General features: G+C 43.7%; 1 protein-coding gene across 12 annotated transcripts in view; it reads right to left on the reverse strand.

Moving 5' to 3' along the window:
• Positions 1-3,056: 3,056 nt before the first annotated feature.
• Positions 3,057-26,139, reverse strand: part of ZNF541 (zinc finger protein 541) — a 37,295-nt gene continuing 14,212 nt past the window's right edge. For 6 of the 12 annotated variants that reach the window (XM_077932337.1, XM_077932335.1, XM_077932339.1 and 3 more), the window contains 13 exons: positions 24,954-25,012; positions 23,040-23,196; positions 21,185-21,352; positions 17,536-17,866; positions 17,285-17,348; positions 13,140-13,282; positions 12,889-12,992; positions 9,907-9,982; positions 8,338-8,426; positions 7,825-7,965; positions 4,713-4,894; positions 4,216-4,396; positions 3,057-3,252 (listed from right to left, as the gene is read on the reverse strand). In XM_077932337.1, coding sequence (XP_077788463.1) covers positions 4,237-4,396; positions 4,713-4,894; positions 7,825-7,965; positions 8,338-8,426; positions 9,907-9,982; positions 12,889-12,992; positions 13,140-13,282; positions 17,285-17,348; positions 17,536-17,866; positions 21,185-21,352; positions 23,040-23,196; positions 24,954-25,012 — 1,674 coding nt within the window. In that variant the 3' untranslated portion in view covers positions 3,057-3,252; positions 4,216-4,236. Of the gene's footprint in view, positions 3,253-4,215; positions 4,397-4,712; positions 4,895-7,605; positions 7,740-7,824; positions 7,966-8,337; positions 8,427-9,906; positions 9,983-12,888; positions 12,993-13,139; positions 13,283-17,284; positions 17,349-17,535; positions 17,867-21,184; positions 21,353-23,039; positions 23,197-24,953; positions 25,013-26,139 lie in introns of those variants that run through there. The other 6 variants (XM_077932340.1, XM_077932341.1, XM_077932343.1 and 3 more) reach the window with 6 other exon arrangements.

The following is a 26,139-nucleotide window of genomic DNA, read 5'->3' on the forward strand; positions in this document are numbered from 1 at the left end:
TTCCTTTGAGAGACGGTTTGATGTTCCTCGCTATTCATTGGTTGTTTGAACCTTTGTTTGACTCTGTATACATATAACAACTTGCAGTTACTTGCATATTTTGTGAGATGTGTTGTACGATATATATATTATTTTGAAGTGGCTTATTCGTATATTTTGAATGACATCATACCAATTATTTATTTACTAATAGTTATTAGCCAGCATGTTGCGTTCGCAATTTTGTAGATTGTCACATTTTGCAACACAGGGGTTTGTTTGTTCTTTTCCGCAGGTTGGCGTTGTGCTTATTTTTCAAAACGACTCTTTTGCACAGAACTGCTATTCCATGAATTGGCTGCTGTAAAAAAAAGTTTGCCCTTGCCAGGTACAAAAGGTGGGAAAGGAAAATGGATGCATCAGCCTTTCATACTTTAGTTTGAGATTCCTACATTGAGGGGGTTGTGACCAACTCCAAATCCTTAGAACAAGCACATATAAATAATGATTTATTTGAACTGCTCTTTTGTGCAAATCTGGTATCTCAGAAAACTTGTATTTCAAAAACTATCTTTTTTAAAAAAAAAGAATATTTTTTTTAAAGTGTACAGTAGTACCTTGGGTTACATACGCTTCAGGTTACACACTCCGCTAACCCAGAAATAGTGCTTCAGGTTAAGAACTTTGCTTCAGGATAAGAACAGAAATTGGGCTCTGGAGGCGCTGTGGCAGCAGGAGGCCCCATTAGCTAGTGGTGCTTCAGGTTAAGAACAGACCTCCAGAACGAATTAAGTACTTAACCCGAGGTACCACTGTATGTGCTACAGGTAAAAAATACATATACATATGCCACAACGGACCTCAGATTTCCAAAACTTAGGGTGGGTGGGGAAGTCCTAACTGTGGGGAGGGGACAATACACAGTGAAACTATTATCACAGGAAACATTTAGATTCAGAAGTATACAACTGGGAAGTGCTCATGTGTAGATTCACGCCCACATATGCATGAATACACTAGTGTGGACATAGGCACACTAAACTGCTTTGTGGTTTCTTTCTACAATCAAGCAGTATATAAAATAAATAAATTATCGAGTGTGGGGAGCCTTTGACCCTCCAGCTGCTGTTGAACTAAGGCTCATCAGTCCCAGAAAGCAGTCAATGGCCAGGCATGAAGGGAACTGTAGTTCCAACATCATTTGGAAGCAAAAGGTTTCCCACACCTGGCCCTAAGTGACTACAATTCTGACTCAAGTTATCTTCTAGCTGCTAAGTTTTAACACCTTTTACACAAGTATGTCAGGCCTCGGTCCTGTATACCTGAAGGAGCGTCTCCACCCCCATCGTTCAGCCCGGACACTGAGGTCCAGCTCCGAGGGCCTTCTGGTGGTTCCCTCATTGCGAGAAGTGAGGTTACAGGGAACCAGACAGAGGGCCTTCTCGGTAGTGGCGCCCATCCTGTGTAACGCCCTCCCTTCAGATGTCAAAGAGATAAACAACTACCTGACATTTAGAGGACATCTGAAGGCAGCCCTGTTTAGGGAATTTTTTAATGTGTGACATTTTAGTGTATTTTTGGTCTCTGTGGAAGCCACCCAGAGTGACTGGGGAAACCCAGCCAGAAGGGCGGGGTACAAATAATAAATTATTATTATTATTATTATTATTATTAGTACTTGATAACTGCAGCATTATGTCAGAATATGCAGCTGCAGAAGAGAGTATCACTGCTGAAACCATATGGGTGAGTTTGCAGCAGCCGATGCAAAACTCCTCCTTGCATGTTTAACTATAACTTGTAATGAACCCAGATCTGGGTTCACCTCTGCCCAGTTCATTTCCTACCGCAGCACAGGATGCGTGTGAGGGGAGCAAGGAAGTAGCAAGGAAACATCCTGCCTCTCCTATAGTGGTTTGGATTTTTTGAGGGAAACTCACATGAAGGAATTTGTTTTCTGCGGTACAGTACACCCTCTCTCTTCCTAATTTGGACTGTGTAGCTGGGGGGTGGGGGTGGATGTATTGCCCCACCGTGCAGTCTGAGGTTAAACTCGATGGCAATTTAGTCTCATCAGACTCCATAAAAGGCAGGTTGGACCTTCCTCTTGCACCTTCTCTAGGAAAGAAGCAACACCCATGTTGGCCCTGCGTGGACCCCCATCGCAAGAAAGTGCTTTTCATGTAACACAAATCAGGCCCGATAGGCAGTGATTAGCGACACAGGTCATTGCCAAAACTGACTGCTGCTCATTGAAGGGGTACTGTGTTGTCTTGCAGAGACTGGCTCAAGCATGAAACTGGAGGGCTGGGCAAAATGTTTCTGGACTACAACTCCCATTATCCCTAGCTAGCAGGACCAGTGGTCAGGGATGATGGGAATTGTAGTTCAAAAACAGCTAGAGACCCAAGCTAGATGCACAAATTCTTTCTCGAACACACTGCTAAAAGGTAAAGGTACCCCTGCCCGTACGGGCCAGTCTTGCCAGACTCTAGGGTTGTGCGCCCATCTCACTCCACAGGCCAGGAGCCAGCGCTGTCCGAAGACACTTCCGGGTCACGTGGCCAGCGTGACAAAGCTGCATCTGGCTAGCCAGCGCAGCACACGGAAATGCCGTTTACCTTCCCGCTGGTAAGCGGTCCCTATTTATCTACTTGCACCCGGGGGTGCTTTCGAACTGCTAGGTTGGCAGGAGCAGGGACCGAGCAATGGGAGCGCACCCCGCCACGGGGATTCGAAACGCCGACCTTTCGATCGGCAAGCCCTAGGCGCTGAGGCTTTTACCCACAGCGCCACACACTGCTACTTACTGACAAAAGGGAAATACACACAGAAACCCTAACCCAATCAGTTTTCCCGCAGTTGAATAAGGGAAAGTGCTATTCCAATTACTTGGGCCCAAGTAAGCCTATGGTTTCCAAAGAGCTGGAGTGGTTCAGTATACCGCAGTCCAGCACAGCTCCTAGAAGGCCTGTAGTTTGAGTCCCACCAGCAACTGTGATGGCTGTTGCCCCCTTCCCTCCACACGTGTCTGGATGTTTATCCTCTGGTGTAAGAATCCAGGACGACTTTACAACTTCAGTTGTGGAACCCAATTTAATTAAGCAACACTGTGAGTGCATACAAAATAACAATAACGCAGATCAATGTGGTACTACAGCGTGAATCAAAAAGCAGTTGTGTGAACATCAATCACAAAAAAGATACTAAATACAATGGTGATTTCTCATTGATTGGCCTACTCCGTCCGTCCTCCAAAAAAATAACAGAACCCTGGAAGAGAGGGAGCGGGAGAACGGGGGTTACTCATAACATTTCAGCAGAACCACGAGGCCTTTCATTCTGTAATTGAACAAAAGCACAAACAAGCATCCCTGTAATTGAGCAAAAGCTATTTTACAGTTATTGGCAGCTGTATAGGATCCTTACAACTGTGGATAATTGGAATTTAATGCAGACTCAATTAACTCACACACCTCCTTTTCTATGGTAAATTTAAGCATGCGCCAACTGAATGCTATAATCCTGCATTTTATTTTCGTCAAACCCAACCCCAGCTGAAGTTTTAATGGTGCTTAAGTCAACACCTAGCACATCCTGCCTTTCACTTGATGTCATGGCTGGCACAGGGCTGCTCCCGAAAATGCAATCACGGGTGGTATCCTACGAGCCCATCCTACACAAGGATTACCATTGCTGCAACAAGGCTTCCCCCACATATTCTCCTCTCCTCTGCCCCACCTTGTGAAACACATCACGTGATGTGATACCAACACTCAGGATTTCCCTGCTCCCTCTCTTGTCACTGGCTGCCTCCACGGGCGTTGAGACACAGTGAGATGTCCAATCACATGCTGAATTTCACTACCAGACATTATGGAAGGTCAGAAAAGCAGGTGGGCTGTTTTTGGATAGCAGCCCTGTGCCATCCATACCATCAAATTCTGCCCCACAATAGCCACAGATGGATGCCCATTTGAAAGTACAACGGAGCACTTATTTGCTACTTCTAGTTCAGCTGAGTTCAAGCTAGAAGCTATTTACGAGAATTTTCTTTTCTTTTAAAAATCAGTTCCTATGCTCCCAGTAGCATAAAGAGGCTATTGTGTACAGTGCACGAACCTAATGTCAACCCGCTCAAGTGAATGAACAGGTGCTATAGGGTTAAAAACACACACCAAAAACTGAAATCCTGGCTGGTTTCACTGGCACTTTCTAGTTGACCAGCAATCTCACCCTGAAACTGCGCCTTCCCAGTTACCACTGGAGGAAATCAACATCCGAGTTCCTTTCTTGCTTCTCTGGCTCATTTTTCAGATGCTTCATGGGCCACTTAATCTTTATCATCGGTTCCATCTGGTCCTGCAGCCGATGGCGCTTCATGTGAGCATTCCGGCTTTTTATCTTGTCAAACACTCTAGATGTAAACGGGAGATAAAGGCCAGGGTTTTTCAGTACTCAGGTGAGACGCTACAGCAATGCGAGAGTGACGCACGCAGAATCCCCGTTTCGGTGCAACAGGAAGAATATGATCTCCCCCCTGACAAAGGGTGGGGTTTTCTTTCTCGCTTAGCGATGGGCACAAAGGGTGGCGATGGGCATGAACCCTGCCCAAAGTGCCATAGTAAGCCAACTATAAAAAGGGAAGGGGGCTGGGGACAAATTTATGGCTAAGCACCAAGTGGACTTATTTTTAAAAAATGGCACAAGAAACCAAAACGTTGAATTGTTACCTTGTACATTCTTTACACGGGAACACACCCTGACTGCCTGTGCTTCTGGGCCTATCTAAAGTTTCTTTCTGGCTGCTGGCTGGACTGAAAGTGCTCTGTGCTGATTTTTTGTAATTCCTTGGTTTTAGCTTATTCTCCTGTTTAGGCAGGTGGCAGTGCCGTTTCTTTGGGCTGCACGCTATCTGCAAGTCATGAAACATTGGTGTTTTACACAGAAGTAATTTTCCTTCTCACACTATTATTAAGTCTCTGGCAAAGCCCAATAAAGAATCTGAAGATAAATTCATTATCTTTCCAATGTGGCTGGCGACGCTTGGTGGCACTTTAGCATTTTGAGATGGTATCAGATCTGAACCACACTGAAAGGAATGTAGTATTCAGGAGATGCAGAACATTCAGAGGCAAGATGTGGACCAGAACTCCATTCGCTCCCATAGCAAGCTAGACGAAGGCTTAAAGGGAGGGGGATGAAGTTAATCACATAATGGCTGCCAAGTGCTTGTTTTTATTGAAACAAATAGCAGCAGCATGGGGATGGAGATCTTTAACTCTTTGCCCTGGTTAAGGACCTCATCAGTTCCAGCTCCTCCAGCTCAGACACAGACCACAGCCAAGGGCAAAATCCCTCAACACTGCTGATATTTACTAAAGAAAATGAATTATGTAAGCGACATTCATGTGATTGACATCATGTCTGCTTTGCCCCTTCATCCAGTTTATTTTGGAGCGAGGATTCAAATGTGCTTCATTTCTTTATCGAAAGTTGTGCAGAATCATTTTTTACACATCCAGTGGTACAGTGAATTCTCACCAGGGCTTGAAGTAGGCACCTTTCATAATTGCACCTATACCCAATTCTATATGGAATGTGAAACTGGCGAGGGATTTGGATTCCTGAGAACCTCAGCTGCTGTTTTCAGGATAAAATCAAATCCTCAGCCCTTCTGAGAAAATGCACAAGCTGCATCTACAAAGAGGCTGCAGAGTCCAGTTTAAACCAACACAGCAGTTCTTACACTCCTTCCGGAATGGATGGGCCAGCCTAGAGCGGCCTCTAGGTGGGTGGCTCCTAGCGATATCCAATTGCTGCTTTTCCGATAAAAGCCACAAGTAGAATTGCAGTGCACCTCCCACAATATTGGGGATACTACGCCTTCTTCTGTATGCACATCCCATTTTGTTCTGTCCACAACAGGGGGCAGGACATAAATGCAATGGGCAGGGAATGAGGTGCAATTTAACCCAGCAGTCGCTTGAAGCTCAGTGCACCTTCACCGTTAAATAACCTTTACAATAGGTGCCATTTTAATTAGTCTTTTCCAGCAACATTTTGAAATATATATATATTAGCGAAATACCACCTAAATGAAAGAGCGTTATTTATTTTCAGGTATTTCTAACTTGCCTTTCTTCACAAAGGGATCCCAGGGCAGGACACAAAAATAAGAAACTGAAATGAAGGGGGGGGGGGAATGAATTCTAACTCCCCTATAGGGTACTGGTATTTCCAAGTTAGAAGTAACCTGATTTAAACATCACAGAGAAGGAAACTATCAATATGGACTTCACAGTATTTGAAAAACTTAACGTCAAGGAAGTAATATTTCAAAATCAGTGTCAAAAATATCAGATGTTGCTCTCTTAAGAAGGTAGCAAAGGTAATGAATTTAAAATGAAACGTCAAAATGATCCTTCAAGTAGAGATTACAGATGTCCTAAAATATCTGTATCTCCATCAGTAAGTATAAATGAAAAATTATTGCAAGATGGTTTACTGCTGATACCCAGCTCCAAAGTGTTTAGCTAAAATTTTGCCTAATCAGGCAGAGATGGTATTAATTTTACTGATTTGTAAACCGCTCTGGGAGCTTTTCCATCTGAAGGTAAAGGTAAAGGTACCCCTGCCCGCACGGGCCAGTCTTGACAGACTCTGGGGTTGTGCGCCCATCTCACTCAAGAGGCCGGGGGCCAGCGCTGTCCACAGACACTTCCGGGTCACGTGGCCAGCGTGACAAAGCTGCATCTGGCGAGCCAGCGCAGCACACGGAACGCCGTTTACCTTCCCGCTGGTAAGCGGTCCCTATTTATCTACTTGCACCCGGGGGTGCTTTCGAACTGCTAGGTTGGCAGGCGCTGGGACCGAGCAGCGGGAGCGCACCCCGCCGCGGGGATTCGAACCGCCGACCTTTCGATCGGCAAGCCCTAGGCGCTGAGGCTTTTACCCACAGCGCCACCCACGTCCCATTTCCATCTGAAGAGCAAGGTATAAATGTTTGAACGAATGCACAATGATGCATTTCATTTTAAGAAAGAAAAAGAACCCTTTCTTGTCATTGCCATGTTAACAAGGTAGTTAAAGTTAGGTGGAAAAGTTTCAGTTTTCCATTCTGTTAAAGTGTTTTCTTTAAAAAAAGGTTATTTGTGCTGTAATGCATAGCTGCTAATAAAACAGCGATTCAAAACAAAACACCTTTCTGGTCACTCCTGTGACCAGAAAAGAGATTTTGGTTTTTCAGCACTGTTTTAAACATAGCGTTATAATGCTAAAATGCTATTTCATTTAAGAGGTATTTCACTTCTTTTTTTTTAATTATAGCAAAAAGAGTGTGATGGTGCTGATCAAAAGACTGATTTTAAAAGAGACACAAGATGATCCAATGGCAGCCATTGCAAAGGGTGCAGCGATTCTGTGCTGAGCTGTGACGGGTTCACCTGCCCGATATATGTCACTGCCCCCATCAGAACTCCACCCCCACCGTTTTAAAAAAAAGAAAAGGGCACATGAATGATGCGGAGGGCATCTACAGCTATGGAAACGTGAGCTTCTCCTCCACGCCCTAAAAAAGAGCCAGACACGTTAGTCTTTCGTAGTAAAAACAACAGAGTCCCAGGACACCTTAAATACCAATACATTTATTGCCGCATGAGCTTTCGTAGACAAGCATCTATTTCAACAGATGCGTGAGGAAGCTGGTAAGGAAAAGCCGTTGTCCCCAGGAGAGTTTGCTGCGGTGAATGTTACCTTTCCTAAAGCAGGGAGGGAAAGGTAAAGGGCACAGCTTTAAATCAGTCAGTCAAACCTCTGCCAGATCCCCATCAATCTCTCATATACCTTTTCTTCATCCATTTCTACCTCATCCTGCTCTCTCTTGGGCCTCTTTTCTACTAACTGTGCTCGACTGGTGTCAAATTTTAGTATTTTTTTCCAGCTATAGTAGTATTCAACACACTGGGAAACAGTCTTAGTTTGTATCTATTGAAAAGGATGGGGGGAAGGGGGGAAAAGGGGAGAAAAATTCAAAGTGAACAAAGGAGCAACTGATACAATATTAAATATACAGAATATATGTTGTTTTCGTTTTTCTCTTCATTCTGTTCCTGCGGATCTGGGATTAGATTCAGCCTAAGGCAATTTGTGAGCAGGGAAGTTCTTTGCGCAAAATAATCCCAAGATGCTATAATACACAGGACCACATAATCAGGGGCTTTAAATGCCAACAAAAGATTCTAAAATAGCCCAAACACTATTGGATAACCTTCAGATTAAAAACTGGAGGGGGAGACACTGTGTTTTGTGAGATGAAGCAGCCCGAAAGATGACTCCACTGCCAACTGAAGGCCCTACCTTCTTCTGAATGAGGTAAAAATCCTTTTTGTGCAAGCCAAAAGCCTTCTTGAACAACTGCTTCTCTGCAGGAGTCCACAGATGTGAACCTGGAGGTGCAACAAGAAACAGGAGACAGGCAGTCTGCTTAATGGTCCATTGCTCTCACAAAATTAAAATCTTTATTGCCCCTCTTCTGCCTACTCTCCGTGCACTGGGAAACCTGCGTGATAATGAGTTTATCGATGTGTTTGGGAAAGTCTTCAGAACCTCTGGTTTGTTTATAATTAGCATTTAAAATTCATTGCAGAGATTAATATAGCTCACATTATTTTCATAATATTAAAAACCAAGGGTGAGAGCATGTTAACAATATTTCTCATCCAACAATGGACAAATAATGCTCAATTCTCCAATTCTGATGTTAGCTTCAACATTTCTGCTATTTTTCGAACCTAAACTATGAAATCATAAAGCTTTGGAGGGGATGTATTTGGCTATACTTAATTTTGTAGGTGGCGCTGTGGGTAAAAGCCTCAGCGCCTAGGGCTTGCCGATCAAAAGGTCGTCGGTTTGAATCCCCGCGGCGGGGTGCGCTCCCGTTGCTCGGTCCCAGCGCCTGCCAACCTAGCAGTTCGAAAGCACCCCCGGGTGCAAGTAGATAAATAGGGACCGCTTACAAGTGGGAAGGTAAACGGCGTTTCCGTGTGCTGCGCTGGCTCGCCAGATGCAGCTTTGTCACGCTGGCCACGTGACCCGGAAGTGTCTCCGGACAGCGCTGGCCCCTGGCCTCTTGAGTGAGATGGGCGCACAACCCCAGGGTCTGTCAAGACTGGCCCGTATGGGCAGGGGTACCTTTACCTTTTAATTTTGCTGTATGCTTACGGTTAATGTTAAGGTCACAGCCTTCAATTTTCCTCCATTTAAAAAAAATTACTAGAAATGTTGGCAGTACAGAACCTTTAGTGTCCTTAATTAACATCTTTGTTTTCTACGAAGTTTCAATATGGGGCCCATCACCACCACACAAAAGCTATTTTAATAATGCACTGGCACAATGTGAACTGCTGAGAGAGAACGGTGCTCCAACACTGGGAGGCAAAATGCACACAGTAGTGAGCATTATTTTCTTCCACATGCTAGAGTGCTTCTCCCACTGCATGCCACTATGTGGCCCCACATGCTAGGAGTCACTGTGAGGAGAGGTCAGCCAACAGCACTTGAATGATGTTCTGCACCATTTTCGGGGCAATGAACGTGCATTTGCGTGTCATTAGACACTTATATTCCTCTTTCCCAAAGGACAATTGGAGCAGTACTCTGCTTGAGAACTACGAGGTTCAGAACTGCATTAAATGCAATCCAAGCGTTTTAAAATCCTCTGTGCAGAATTCTGAGGCAATGCTAAGCCAGGGATCATGGTTTGTTTCCCCCCAGCGCTACTGGAGATTGCAAAGTGGGTGCAATCAACTCGTGCATGGTAAGCCACAAACAGTGCAGCGTGAACGCAGCCGCTATGGCAACTTGCTAAATACTTGTGGGTTTCATGGAAGCAATGGTTATATCCTAACGTAGGCAATTTGCTTTTACCTGAGTAATGATAGTTAGCAAGAGGATGAAAGGGAGGCTTCTGTGGTCCTTGGAGTAACAGCATCTCCAGCGCGTCCTGTAATTGTTTTAGAGAAAGCTGTCATAACTCCCTCCAAGTAGAAACAAGTAAGGGAACTGGTAGAAGTCCACAAGGGAGAGAAAGAGACCAACTCCTATTAACTGCAATTAGTTAGTCCAGTCTCCCTATCAGTTGACATCTGGCAGCTGCCCAAGGCGGAGCTGTTTCTGCACAAACACTTGGAAAATATTTTTTCTTAGTGTTGCCTGAGTGCATCTGTTTCCACTGCTACAAGGCTGCACAATATGGAGGGGGCGAGCCATCCTGCGCTGATTGTCTCCGCCACCCCCCAATGTCAATGAGTCTGCAGTATGGATTCTGCAGTTTGTGCATCAATATACAGTGGATTTGTGTTGGCCAGTAGTATGCTGCGCATGGCATCAAGTAGCCGCACACTGGCTCATCACCAATACAGTGGTGCCTCGCAAGACGAAATTAATTTGTTCCGCGAGTTTTGTCGTCTTGTGGTTTTTTTCATCTTGCGAAGCACGGTGTTGGGAAAGTTTTGGAAAAGCTTCAAAAATCACCAAAGTCTTTAAAAACCTCAAAAAAGGCTACCACACCGCGTTCTATGAGTTGCTCCTCGAAGTCAAGTCGCAAATGTATTAACGGTGTTAAGAAAAAGGAAACAAACTTGCAAGACGTTTCCGTCTTGCGAAGCAAGCCCATAGGGAAAATCATCTTGCGAAGCAGCTCAAAAAACAAAAAACCCTTTCGTCTAGCGAGTTTTTTGTCTTGCGAGGCATTCGTCTTGCGAGGTACCACTGTATTAAACCAACATACAGTTTCACAGAGGCAAAGCAAACTAGGCCTGTCAATGGACTATACAGTGCTACCTTGGGTTACATACGCTTCAGGTTACAGATGCTTCAGTTTACAGACTCCGCTAACCCAGAAATAGTACCTCGGGTTAAGAACTTTGCTTCAGGATGAGAACAGAAATCGTGCTCCGGCAGCGCGGCGGCAGCACAAGGCCCCATTAGCTAGCCCCATTAGTGGTGCTTCAGGTTAAGAACAGTTTCAGGTTAAGTACGGACCTCTGGAACGAATTAAGTACTTAACCCGAGGTACCACTGTACTTTAGTCCATTAACAGATTACTCCACTGAAGTGTATTTGCATGCAACTGAGCCACTGCTCTCCCTGCACCCAAACCCCCCCAGATTTAATAGACTCTGTCAATATTCCTTAACATCGGAAGCTGCTTTTACCAGATCCAGCTACAGTGGTACCTCGCAAGACGAATGCCTCGCAAGACGAAAAACTCGCAAGACGAAAGAGTTTTTCGTTTTTTGAGCTGCTTCGCAAGACAAAAACATCTTGCAAGTTTGTTTCCTTTTTCTTAAAACCGTTAATACCCAGGGTGCATTGCTTGAAGAGGTGCAGTTCCAACTTGACCGTGCTTCGCAAGACGAAAAATTTGCAAGACGAAAAAAATCGCAGAACGAATTAATTTTGTCTTGCGAGGCACCACTGTATTTGTTTATCCACCCAGGTTAGAGTCTGGCCTATGCTGACTAGCACTGGCTCTCCGAGGTCTTTCACGACACCAGCTCCTTCAAACTTTTAACTGGAGACACTAGGCACTGAGCGTGGAACCTTCCGCACACAAAACATGCATCGTGCCATTCAGCTATGGGTACTCCCAATATAAATTAAACCCATCATTTGGCTAAAGCATACAACCCCAAAATTACGAAAGCCTTCAAAACAACGAACCTGAGATCCTCAACAGTCCGACAAAGCAGCTCTCACAAGATGTAGCGGCAGCCACATGCTTAGATTGCTTTAAAAGATTAGACCAAGTCATGGAGGATAAGGCTATCAATGGCCATGTTCCTCCTCCACTGCCGGAGGTAGTATGGTAATGATTTTATGAATGAACTGAATGTTGGCTGCTGAGAATCAGATGCGGGCAGATGTGCTCAGGTCCTTCTTATGGGCTTTCCAGAGGGGCACCTGGTTGGCCACTGTGAGAACAGGATGCTGGACCAGATGAGACACTGGCCTGAACCAGCAGGGTAATTTATGCTTATGTTCTTTTTTAAAAAAAATATTATTTAATCATTTTTTCAATACAAATATCAACCGCAAAAGACACATACAACAAAAACCTTAACACTAATAACACAATTTGACAATTCAGATTTGAATACACTGATACACCTTGACTACACCTTTTCCCCACCTCTCTCTCCTCCCCCCACTATCCGCCTTATCGCTTAAATATTCCTTCCAGATTTCTTCAGATTTATCCATTCTTAATTTGCGTCGCCATGCAATTTGTTCGTATGTAGCTAATCTGTCCATATTATCAATCCATGTGTTCAATGGAATCTTTTTGCGGCTCTTTCAATTCATCAAAACAAGTTTTTTTGCTTCTAATATGACACGGTACGGTACCTCCTTTTTTCTTTTTTTTTTACCCCTTGTAATCTCCCACGTTTCCGGAATATAATTTAGAATTAAATTCAATTCCCTTAAATAACAATTTCTTTTTATTACTCTTGCTATAAATATCCTCACCTCGCACCAAAATGATCTTATCATCAGGCAGTTAATCATCATATATACAGTGGTAACTCGGGTTAAGTACTTCCTTCTGGAGGTCCGTTCTTAACCTGAAACTGTTCTTAACCTGAAGCACCACTTTAGCTAATGGGGCCTCCTGCTGCCGCCTCGAAATTTCTGTTCTCATCCTGAAGCAAAGTTCTTAACCTGAGGTACTATTTCTGGGTTAGCGGAGTCTGTAACCTGAAGCGTATGTAACCTGAAGTGTATGTAACCCGAGGTACCACTGTACTAAGTTCGCATTTTTACTCCCACATCTCCAGCAGTTGTCATTTATGCTTATGTTCTCAAGACTGGGTGTGTTTTGCCCAGTGTGAATTCATTGCATCTTACCAGAATGTTTCCTTGGGCTTCATGCAGGCAATGGACAGCTAGTTCTAGGTTGGTCCCTCCCCCTGGCATCGCACTGGAGCAGGCCAATTTTAACAGATCCGTTACTGCAAGTGAGATTTTTTTAAAAAGCATGAACAAATGGCTGCACAAGAGTAATTAAAATGCAACGGAACAGAAGAAAAGACAAGTGAAGTATAATTGGGGAGGGTTAGCCTCAGGTGGGAAAACTCCCCCCCCCCATTTCTGCACACCTCTTTTCTGTGTTTCTTTGTTGGTTGTGATATCTCCCCACGGCTTCCACACTAGTGAGGCTGGATGCTCACAATTTTCTAAGGATGATCTGTCTTGAAGATCAGGTATCTCTGCCTGGAAACGACTTCCAATGTTGATGTGCCTGAAATGACGGATGAGGTAAAGAAAGAAAAAATGGGGGGGGGGGGGAGAGAATGTGAAGGCTTATGAGGGAAGAGAAACAATAAACAAGCAAGAGATGGTAAAATTAAAATTAGGCCAAAAATGGAAGATAAAAAGAGGAAGCTTCCAAGTTGCTATTTCCACACGAATAGATGGTCCATGAGGCTTAAAAGTACACAATCTCTCGGGAACAGAAACAGAAGCACTTCTGCACTTACCCCAAGTTTGTTGGGACAATTTTGTTACTGTTATTCAACACTTTACAAGTGATGGGCAGAAGGGACAAATGTCTTACAGTTTAGAGCCTAGAAGGACAAGGCAAAGGTGAAGAGTGGGTGATTAAAAGAGTCAGAGGGATAGTGGAATTTTACCTGGACACATAAAATAAATGAAGTTTGGGCACATAAACAGTAACGTAGGGAGGAGTTGGTTGAATGGAGGGGAAAGAAGGGAAGGGTGGCAGTAGGAATCTAGGAAAAGCCGGCACAAGGACTGGAAGGGAACAAAGGAGATGAATTTGCAGAAGTGAAAAGTGCAAGAGAGGAAATAACAAGAACCACAAATGATTAGGCAGAGCGGTATCTAAGGGTCCCCCCGCCCCGCTTTTCAAAAATGTAGTATGTTAAAAGGGAGGGTACCCTATTATCTACACGAGCATTCGTTGAGACAGCTGCCTCTGATGCCAGGCAGAGGGAACCTGCCATTTTCCATACTTGCTCCAGCAAGACCTACACAAAACTCACTTTGACTAATCAGAGGCTAATCCTGTTACAGATTTATCTTGCTACTGGGTACATTTAACCCACAGGCACGTTAACCCAATCTTGTTAACAGTACTCCAGCATGGCAAGCTACTTGGCATTCAGGCTGATCTACTGCTGAGCTTTCCTTTGCTCCCCTTCCTCCACGTTGCTTCTTGCGCCAGAAACGGCCTCCCTGTTCCCTCTACCACCCCATTCACCTCCTCCACCTTTAATCCAAAAACCTGCTGCTATTTCTGACAAAGCCACTCTTGCTACATAAGCCTTACCTCTTCTGTGCTATCAGCTTACCAGTTAACCTCATTCAATCCCACCCTAGGTTCTCTGGGAGGAATCCTGTCTCATGACCATACAGTGGTACCTCGCAAGACGAATGCTTCGCAAGACAAAAAACTCGCTAGCCGAAAGGGTTTTTTGTTTTTTGAGCTGCTTCGCAAGACGATTTTCCCTATGGGCTTGCTTCGCAAGACGGAAACGTCTTGCAAGTTTGTTTCCTTTTTCTTAACACTGTTAATACAGTTGCGACTTGACTTCGAGGAGCAACTCATAGAACGCGGTGTGGTAGCCTTTTTTGAGGGTTTTAAAGACTTTGGTGATTTTTGAAGCTTTTCCAAAACTTTCCCAACACCGTGCTTCGCAAGACAAAAAAAACCGCAAGACGACAAAACTCGTGGAACGAATTAATTTCGTCTTGCGAGGCACCACTGTATTCTATACAGCATTTTGCACGGTGAATGTGGCAACAAAAACAAGCATGAACCAGTAAACCTTGCTATGCTGTAGTAAAACAGCCCTTGGGTGTAATGAGAGTCAAGTGTTGTGGGGGCCAGGGTGCAGCAGAAACGCTCCACCTGGTGTAGGTGCTTTGAGACATTATTTTTACGAAAAATGCTGAATAACATATACCGTATTTTTTGCTCTATAAGACTCACTTTTTCCCTTCTAAAAAGTAAAGGGAAATGTGTGTGCGTCTTATGGAGTGAATGCAGGCTGCGCAGCTATCACAGAAGCCAGAACAGCAAGAGGGATTGCTGTAATAAATAAAAGACTACATGCATCCAAACATCAAGTAAACCTGCTAAAGGACTGAAAGGAACATCAGGATGAAAGTTAAGACAAAGGTAGAAGAACTAATGATGAAAAGGCCAAAACCCATTTTTTTAAAAACAGAATTAATGATTAGGGCTTTGTTAATCTCAATCTTTACATGCATGAAGAGGCAAGCACATTAAAGTTTACCTTCCAGCAGAGACACTGTTGGAACAAAAACCTACAGCCTTTCACCCTGAGAAGTTACAAGCAGTTGTTTAAAGTATTTTTATTTGCTCAAGACCTTTGTTTGAGAAGCTTCTCTAGGTTCATAAAACCGAACCTTGGTCTTAGGGCACTAGCAAAACATGAACCATTTGGATTACTTGGGGGGCAGGGGGGGTTGGGTTTTGCTTTGTTTTTGCTGCATGGCTGAAAGGTCATTCCAACCGACTTTAGTCAGAGGATGCTCCATGTTCACAAGTTATTCTACTTCAGTTCTATACTTAAACCACACCTCTCACCTCTGTCAGTTTATTGCAAAGCAACAACCCCAAGGGGAGCCCTAGCCAATCTTAACAGAATTACCTCTTTGCCCTTGGACCTGCAATAAATTGTATGTCTCAGTGGCTAAAACGGCTGGTGGGCCCCCTTTCTAAAGCATCTCAAATAAAGGAGTGGTGTTTTAAAAAGTTTACAGAACACACCTGTGCGGGACATCAAATGCACACATAGCTGGAAAGAGAGAAGGGTTGTTTATACAGAACAAAGCCAGCAAAAGGGTACCTGCACTTTGGCCTACATCTGCCATTATCCAGCAAAATCATGATATGCATCCAAACAGTAATGCAAAATGATTAAAATGCTTAATCTCCTACAGGTTAAGACTAAAAATACTAACAGAAAATAAACAACTATTATACTGGATTTCACCAAAGGCCAAACTGTATGAGTCATTAAGTACATGCATGCATGCATGTTTACTTTACAAAAAAACAACAACAGATAGGCCCTGATCAGAATTGGGATCATAGCATACAGGTAGGGTTAAACCCTTTCCTCTGTGTCATGATCCTGGTAAAAATCTGTACCCCCACTTCCACCAAGTTGTTATCCCACCACCAGATACTTCCACGGAGCCCAATAGCCTCATCCACAGGGCTCTTTTAAAAGTACAAACAAGACACTTTATACACGACACAAATTTACGGTAACATATTGTCTAGTTTGGTCCTGAACAGAGAGGAGAGGTAAAGTTTAAAGAAAACAGTGAATATCCTGGTTTCAATCTGTTCCGATTCTAATTTTGTCTAAGACGTTGGCAGTGTTCTTCCAAACCTGTCTATTTAATTATAACTAAAGGATTTAGTTCATGTGAGCCTTATGAGACTTCAGCGGATGAAATATTTGTTTTGTCATACAGATGAAGTAGCACTGAACTACTACAGAAACCCGACAGCAACACTATTTTAAGGGCCCGATTAACTTTTAAACAAGGAGGAAGTCTTCCTAAATTTAAAATGGATCTGAAGGATGTTCTCATGACTTAGTGCCTGTACTGCAAAACCCGGCCTAGTATTTCATTACTCTGCTTCAAAGGTCAGTTCGCATCTTAAGGTTTTTAAGATTTGGAACGGCTTTTGTGAGGGATCCCTGTACTTGGGTTCTCCTGGAACTGCAGCTGTTTATAGATTGCTTTTTTTGGCAAATTTAACACTCCTCTTAATAGCCATGTGTTTTGCAGGCTGCGGTGACTTAATTCTGGACGTTATCTGCTGGAAGTTTTTGTGGTTTTCCTCCCAGAGGGTATTAATTGCTTGTTTGGAACAGGCCAAGAGATAACCAGAGTGCTGATTACTTTAATGACACAAGAATACCCTCCTCCATCCTGTAAGGGAGTAATTGCTTTTCAGTGTCAAAATGTAAACAAAGCACAAGTAATGAAAGCAGATGGTAATCACCTAACAGCTGCACAAAAAGCAGTCTGGGTGCAGGGAGTGTTTGTTCTTAAATTAAAGCGAATGAGATCTGAAATGGCCAAGCAGCGATGATGTGGGTAGAAAACATAGGGTGTAAGAATCTTGGAATGACTCACAACATTCTTACATGTGCCCAGCTACAAATCTATGAGAAAGAACATAGTACAAGATATTACTGGATTTGTTTACCATTGTCATCATTCCCTCACTTACGGTTCTATGCTGATTTTGGTGGTATCTTTCACAAGAGAGAACAAAAGGGCTCCGTCCATTCCATCTAAAATTGCAAAATAGTAATAATGATAATCATAATAATAATCATAATGATGTTAATAACAAACACAGTGAAGATTGCAGGAAGCTGCTGCCAGCCAGATTAGACAGCATTAGGTCAGATGAATGAGCGGCCTCAGTAAAATACTGCTTTGTATATTCAGTCATAGAAAGATGGTTGTTTTAAATACCTAGAACAGAGGTGTACATCTTGGTAGAAGCAGCATTTGTAGAGGAAGAACAGAGTGTGTTGAAATACAGCCCTGACCCCTCACGAATGGGAGAGAGCATCGGAGGTGGCGTATAAGGGGAGCACTGGACTAAGCCTTGGATGAGGTGGTCCATGAGGAAGACAGGCGAACGGAGGTTACTCTGAAAGCATCCTCCAGTGCCAGGCTGTATCTCAATGAGGACAGGTGGAGGAGGTGGGATGAAAAGAGACTTCGGACGAGATCGCCTCTTCCTCTTCTTTTGCATGCCTTCTTGGAAATCCTTATCATCCTGGCTTTCCTTCTCCTCAACCTAAGACGAAATATACAGCCCATGTGATTTGTTACTACGACTTGGGGGAAAAACCTCATGCCCTGCATGGCCCTGGATCCTTAAGTGTGCAGCACTGGGTGTTTCCCACAATAACCCTGTCCTAATAAGCTACCTCCTCCCCTATGGCTCACTAATTTGAGACCACCCACTTGAGGTTATCCTACCAAGTAAAGTATCTACACTACAGACTCATATTAGCTTTTATAACATTGTTATGATGTCCCCCAGAGAATCCTGGGAATTGTAGTTTGTAGTGAGCATTTAAAATATCTGTAGCCCCACCACCGCCACATTGGGGATTTCCCCAAAATGTCACATATCCGCATGTATGTTATTTGGTCAATAGCTACACAGAAAAGAACCACTGCTGTAGCTGTTAATAGCTCCCATTACTTTTAAGTATTTTTAAGGCAGCTCAAAACTGCAATCCTGAAGCCTGAAAATGCAGCCTTGTTGGCGGATAATAAGGATTATGACATCACTGTTGCTCCTCCTGTTTCTGATTATGAGTCTCTAGCTAGTGAGCTGGGTTTTCATTCTCATTCCAGGTGATAATGGCAAGTCCCCAAATCTTGTCGGGCCTAGGAAACTGCGATCTTTACATGGATGGAAGATGAGGGGCTCATCCTTTTGAGTGTACCTGTGTGGGAGAGGAAATAAGAAACCACCTTCTTCCCCTACCTCCATTCATCAGGACTTCTTGGGTTGGAGGTGAAGTGGACAGGAGGATTGCGGAATCTGAGAGACCATTTAATGTGTGCAGTCTGATTTCTTTGGGGTCTTAATGGTCTCTTGTTGCAGCTGGAGAGGGGATCAGGAGTGTTGCTTCTGAACGGTGGGGTGGAGGGGGGTGGTAAGTGAACTGAACCTCCTTTTACTTGCTGGCTCAATCCAGACATAGATTGGGGGGGGGGCGATGTTCATCCTAGGGTGCTTCAGTTAGGCACAGAAGAGGCAAGAAACAGACGGGTGGTGCCTGAATTTTGGAGGGGGGCCATTTCTGTGTTGGGAGTATACATTAAAAGTCCCAAATTCAAACCCTGGGATTTCCAGGTAGGGCTCGGAATGTTCTAGGTCTGAAACCCTGCCAGATGGGCCAATGGCCTGAGTCTGTATGAGGCGGACTCCCATGGACGTAGATAATAATTTCTACCTCTCCCCCGCTTTTGTATAGGAGGCATAATCTGCCTTGGAATCCTTGAATGCTAAGGTATGTGGGGAGAGGTTGCAGTTGTCTGGAGATCTCCCATCTGTGCGCAGCTAGGTTAGCTGCCTGACTTTCTCGTACTTTCCCACCCCCACGCTTCTCCACCTTCCTCCTTTCCTTCCAGTTGGGCTGGAAGCAGAGGAAGAGGTAGACCGTGCTCTAGGGGCACACAAAGTTGATAGTTCGCATCTGCCGGCCTCGGGAGACAACGGAGGAGTGCCTGACAAGATTCTGGGGTCTGCCAGGATTCAAGACGTGAGAACCCAGCTCGGGATGAATAAGTAATCGCTGAGGGAACAGTGATGTCACAATCATGTTGGCCAAATGGCAGCATTTTCAGCCTCAGCTGTTGCCAGGCAAACTTTCAAGTACATTTTCTCAAACAGCCACAGCAACCATTTCTTCCCCCTACCTATTGTGTAATTGCTGCCAATTACAGGACTAATATTGAGAATGGAGTGTTAGGAGAGATCTCAATTTTCAGAGTCCTGGTGTGGTACAGGTGCAGAGAGATTGAACTATGAATCAGCACATTGCTGGCAACTCTGTTTTGGGCAAGCCACGCTCTTTCAGCCTCAGCCCCAACACACAAAATCTGAAAATACAGGGATGGTAATAATACTGACCTGCCTTGCTTTAAGGGTTTGTACCAAGGTACTTTCCAGTTACACAATTGAAACAAACAAGTCTTGTGGCACCTTAAAGACTAACTATGTATTATTGCACACACTTTTGTGAACTACTGTCTACTTCACCAGATGCACGGCGTATTATCCTGAGTTCAAAACTGGGGCAAAGTATCTTTTTTGGGGGGACGCGGGTGGCGCTGTGGGTTAAACCACAGAGCCTAGGACGTGCCGATCAGAAGGTTGGCGGTTCAAATCCCCGCGACGAGGTGAGCTCCCGTTGCTCGGTCCCTGCTCCTGCCAACCTAGCAGTTTGAAAGCACGTTAAAGTGCAAGTAGAGAAATAGGTACCGCTCCGGCGGGAAGGTAAACAGCGTTTCCGTGCGCAGCTCTGGTTCACCAGAAGCGGCTTAGTCATGCTGGCCACATGACCCGGAAGCTGTACGCCGGCTCCCTCGGCCAATAAAGCGAGATGAGCGCAGCAACCCCAGAGTCAGTCACGACTGGACCTAATGGTCAGGGGTCCCTTTACTTTTATCTCTTTTTTATTGCAACACGTTTTTTAATGCCAAGATGTATGCATTATCAACAACTTTTTTTGTGAATGGCCACTGTTCATCATGTAATATTCTCTGTACTTTTCTGCATTTCGTTTCATTGTGACCTCACTGTTTATAATTCTCCCCTCAAGCCATGTGTATATGAAACACTTTGTGTATCTGATGAAATGGACTATGATCCATGAAAGCATATGCCTTAATAAACGAGTTAAGTCTTTATGGTGCCGTAACTCTTTGTTGTTTTAACAAAGTAATGTTAGTAAAGAGCTTTAAACACTCTAAAAGCACTATATAAATGGTTCCAGGGCTATGGTCTAAAGGTGCATGGATACCGTGACCGAGTGAAGAAATGCCTAAAAACACTACTGGTGCTGTCCTGAGTTTCCTCATGGAAGAAATATGGAATATAAACAAAATAAGTATTAGAATGAAAAGGCTATTAAGATAGTTTAAGATATGCTCAAAGAAAGATGCCAGTGATGCTGTCTAAAACTATGGAGCTCTGCAGGGAACCTGGTGCCTTCAAGGTCTAGTGGACTCCAACTCCCATGAGCCCCAGCCACCGTCAAGGACGATGTGAGCTATAATCCAAATAACATCTGGAGGGCAACAGATTCCCCATCCCTGCCCTGAAAAGTCATGGAAGTCCAAACGTCCATCGCAAACGCTGAAAAATATTTAAAATGATTTTGGCTAGCTATGAAATAAAAATTATTTTAAATTTCTTGTTCTAGGTTTCCAGAAGTGCAGATCCCTTTCCTGTCGCCCTGCAGAGGGTGGATCTTTGCACAAATTGCTGGGCTAAGTATGAAACCCCACCAGAACTCTTGATCAGTTAGATCCCAAACAGTTGGCACGTCTTCTCTGTACTGATCTGAAGTTAACACTGCAAATCACCACCCACTTTGCTCTCTTGCTGGAGGTTTGCAGCCGTTACAGGTACCGAAACAGGGATTACAAGAGGTGCTACTGCTACATCTTCCGAAGGCCTTTTGGTTTCAGGAGGAGTATCTCCATCCCCTGATTCCTTGAGGGACAGTTTCTGAGGTTGCAAATGCTCTGCCTCATATGCCTTAAGGGAAAGGAAATATAAAAAGAAATGTGCATTCTCGCAACAAGTATACAGAAGACAATACTGCGGCTAGCTTTTGGTTTTGTTTTATTTCAGTTTCTACCCTTTCGAAAGCCCTTGCAGCAGACACTAACAACTTCCAGGTTGGTTGGTTTTTGAAAAATGATATAGAAACAAGAGTACCTAATGAAATATATAATATATATTGCATTCCTTTTTTTAAGCTTCTAAAGCTGCAAACCTTTATCTATTACTAGGGTAGTGATATCCTATGAAAGTCAGGGAGACTTACTTCTTTTCTGAGCAGACATGTACAGGATTGCACTAAAATGATACAATCCTATGCGCGCTTTCCTAAGTAAACATGCACAGAATTGTGCTGTGTATTAACAAGAATCGTTGCTAGCATTTATGTAGTGCTTTTCAGCATTCAAAACATTACACATACATTATTTTGGTAATCCTTATAACTGCCCTGTAAGGTAAGTCAGCATTATTATCACGACTAGCAAAATCCCCATCATTATTAATGTTATGGATTGCCTTTTTCATTTAGATTGTTAAGCACCTTGGAAACCCATAGGTGGAACAGTGGGGTGTACATTTTCTAAATAAATGCAAAATTGTGATGGGCAGACGATGCAAGGGGCACAGATGTGTATGCAGAGACACTTTGCATCCCTTCAGGACACCTGTCGAGACACACAAAACCCCAAATGGAGCTGAGATTTATCTTATTACCGAATGGAAAAAGGAAAACCAGAAACCAAATAACATCAGAAGACCACTGCATGTATATATGTATGTGTGTATATATATATATATATATATATATATACACACACACACACACACAGCTGGCTTAATGAACAAAAAGCACATATTTGGAGGTGGGAAAGGAATTCAAATGCAGCTAGATGCTGCCAGCTGGACCGTCTATTATATCACAACCACCTCTGTGGTTGTGGGAACATTCTCACTCATCAGCACAGACCTACATTAAACCATGATTTCCAATCCTAATGAAACCAAAACCTTAATCGTTCTCACAGTTAAAGTTGGTGCCAATGGCCATTAAATCTAGGCTTAGTAAGTCAGCATATGAAAAGTCTCTGTGCACCAACACATAACCTGTTACTCCATAGTTTCCAGTTCACATCTCGTTAGGGAAGTATGGATAGTTGCAGCTTCGTGGTTTGATTTCCCAGTCACAAAAAATGGGTGTGTGTGCATGTGCACACATAAAGTTCATGAATATTTTGGCTTATTAAGCCAACATTTCAACATGCGAAATGGGCCACTATGTCCCTTAACCGCAGTAAAGCCAGGGGTGCACTATTTATTAACTTGAAACCCCCGTTATTGTTTTATAATTTTTGAAAAAATAAAAGCCTTTAAAAATTGGGAGGCGGGGTGAAGATGCAATGTGCAACCATCTCCTAGTCATACAGCTATGCTATTCCTTCCCGCACAGCTACTAGTAAGTCAGGATTACATTTACAATGGCCCCTTGTAAAATGGGTTAGGCTTAAAGATGAGAAATTGCCCAAGGCCACCTCATGAGCTTAATGGCTACTGCCGAAAATTCAAACAATTCATCCAGAGTGTTAAACTTTTGCTTGTTCTATAAGTGACTAATATTAATAGTGACAAATATTCATTCACCAGAGTTCAATTTCTCTTTTACCTGTTGTTTTTCCTTCCCTGGAGACTGCCATTGTTCACTATAGAAACACATATGGCTGTTCAGGCCCCTCTCAGTATAAAACAGCTGATTGCAGGTTGTACAAACAAAGCCATTTCCATGCTCACTCCTGTCTCCAGGAGCTCCCCCAGTCTTACTACTGATGGCAGAAAACGAAGCAAAGAGAGATGAAAAAAGCGTAATATTATGAAGCCTGAATTTCCAGGTTGTAATTTACCCCCATAACTGTATTACATTCACATTTACATTTCCTGCTTCAGAACCTGTTTTATGTCTTTCTGGGGAAAGTGTTTCTACAGTTCATTTAGCAGCAAACTGTGCTAACTAGTGAAGTAAACTCCACTGGGATATCATACATAAGTAACAATTTCTAGTGCCACCGCAGAGATAATGGCTGGGATCCAGAGAGCTGCTTAGGGACTTACAGCAGCCCAGCCAAATTTTGCACTTACTTTCTTTGAACCACCAGAGCCTTGGGACATTACCACAAGCTGATTTTGAAACATCCCTCCCAGGAAGTGTTTGGTTAATGTGGAATTGGCCAACCTGGTGCCCTCCATATGTTTTGGACAACCTCCAAACTTCCAGAGGTAACCAGATTGGCAAAGGCTGATTTAATGACTTTCAGCTCGCCTCTAGGTCAAGGGGGTTGGGGATTTTTCACCCTGAAGGCCATGTTCCCTCAAGAACAAGCAATCAAAGGGCCAGTCCTTTGGTAAGCAGGTGCAGAGGGGAAAGCGTGCAGGGCGCAGAATGTAAATTTTACCTTTATACAGTTTCCACGCACTCTCATACACCTCCCTTTCCTCCATGGAGACAAACAAATAGCATTATCCAAGTTAAAAGGCACATTCAAGCCAGGCAAAAACACTGGACCAGAGTGCAGAGCAGGGTCAGTGAGACTTGTGTCACAATTCGCTTTCCCAAAATCAAACCCATTTCTGGATACTCCTCTATGTCAAGTTTATTTTTTCTGTTTTTCTCTCACCTTTCCTCGAAGAAGCTCAAGGTGACGTACAGAGTTCTCCACCTCCTCATTTTATCCTCACAACCCTATGATGGTAGGTCAGGCTGAGAAACTGCAACTCACCCCATGAGCTTCATGACTAAGGGCTCGTCCAAACGTCCGCTTGTACCACTGCTTTCCCCCAGAGCAACCTGCTCTTTAATGCTGAACGGGAGCAAACATCAGTCGGGTTTTCTGCGGATTGACGTTTGTTCTGATTCAGCAGTAAAGAGCCGAGGGCCAAATGGAAAATGTCTCGGACCCATTCTTCCTAGGCATGAGACAAGCGGAAATGTGGAAAAGCCCTGAGTGGGGATTTGAACTCTGGTCTCTGGTACTGTATGTAGCAAATCTTTGTTCCAGAACACTGAAAACAATAAACTGTTAGAATGCATGGCTGCCACTGAATGCATTAAAAGAGAATCAGCTAGGCACGGCAATTGTGATTAATATTGAATTGTTTTGTAGACAGATGAAAGAGGATCTTGGGATACATTTAATTAATAGGAAAAGTAGTCAAAGTCTTGATAAAGAAAGACATTGAAAAATGATTACATGTAACCAACATGATACTCTGATGAGGACCGATCTGACAAGCTTCTGATTGGTTCAGGATGATGACAATGGGTTGCAACTACTAAGATTGCTGTGATCCTTTTAATAGTGAATAGAAATCATGTGTGTAATCTGGAAGTGTATAAGAAACATTACTTTGGATGTGGTTCTTTGCAGTCTCCTTATTTTTGAGGCTGTCCCTATGTGCATTAGAACTTCAATAAAGGTCTCTTTTTACTTTTAGCCTGCATACTCTTCTTTTGGGTTTCTGGGAGGGATACTGCCTATCTAGGAACCCCTTTGAAATTTCTCCAACATCACCATGCCCTACTTACCAACCAAAGGGAAACTGTTCTTCCCTCACTGCATTTGTAAAGCTGTAGATATTTCCACCCTGTGTTAAAAAAAGTTAAGTACATTTATATATTTTTAAAGATAAAACATCTCCTGATCAGAAAGAGCTCTACATTACTCAGATGCCCTCAGGCTTTTGGAATCATAAAACCTTTCTTGTCTACTTTTTCTCCCCTCTTCTTTACTAAGGGCCTAACAAATGTTGCAGAAAATGCACTACTGCCAATTGCATCAGGGTTTTAAAATTTGTTAGCATCCCCCACCCCTCATTTTGATCCGAACCACAGTACGTGGGGAGGTTTTACCCCTCTCTTTGGAGCCAGGATCTCTTTGAAAATAGCCCCACTGCACTACAATTAACAGTGGGGGAGGGGGGATGATCACACCAGGCTCAATGAGAACTTCTTCCTCTTGCTAACATGTCATGCAGGGAGAGTGGGCAATTTTCAGAGATCACAGCTGGGGAGGAAAGAGGTAATGCAGACATGGGGAGCTAGCAGTCTGAGAGCCCAACAGTGCCCAGAGGCATCACTTCTTCCCAAATTTTAGAACCATCCCTCACCCCCATGCACATTTTCATTACGCACCTCAGCCATTTCCTCCCAAACTGGCCATAGGACAAGGGCCGTTTAACCCACTTCTTGTCAGGAAGAACAGCAGCTTTGGCAGAATTTTCCACTTATGTACTCACCAACTCACTCCCATGCACACATCAACTCAAGGCCAGTGGGAATGAGCAGCTGAGACATATACAGGGAGAAGTCTGCTTCTGCTTGTCACTCTTGCTGGAGAAAGGGGATCAAAGGCCTCTTTGCCAGTGCCTTGGCACTTATACAGGGTTCACTCTGTGAGCAAAGCCAAAGATAATCACCTATTAGACCTTGCTTAAATCCAAGAATGGCTTCTGCTAAAATAAATAAAATCAGTTACTGGCTAACAGCTCACACTATCTGAAGAATTTTGTTAAGTTCCCTCCAAGTTCCCAGAAGCTAGAGACCAGTATTTCCCAAAACTTGGGTCTGCAGCTGTTTTTTTTTTTTTTTTGGACTACAATTCCCATCATCCCTATCCTGCTAGCTAGGGATGATGGGAGTTGTATTCCAAAAACAGCTGGAGACCCAAGTTTGGGGAACACGGCTATAGGCACACTAACAGCTGCCTTGACAT

Source organism: Podarcis muralis, chromosome 7, assembly GCF_964188315.1.
Source record: "Podarcis muralis chromosome 7, rPodMur119.hap1.1, whole genome shotgun sequence".
NCBI lineage: Eukaryota > Metazoa > Chordata > Lepidosauria > Squamata > Lacertidae > Podarcis > Podarcis muralis.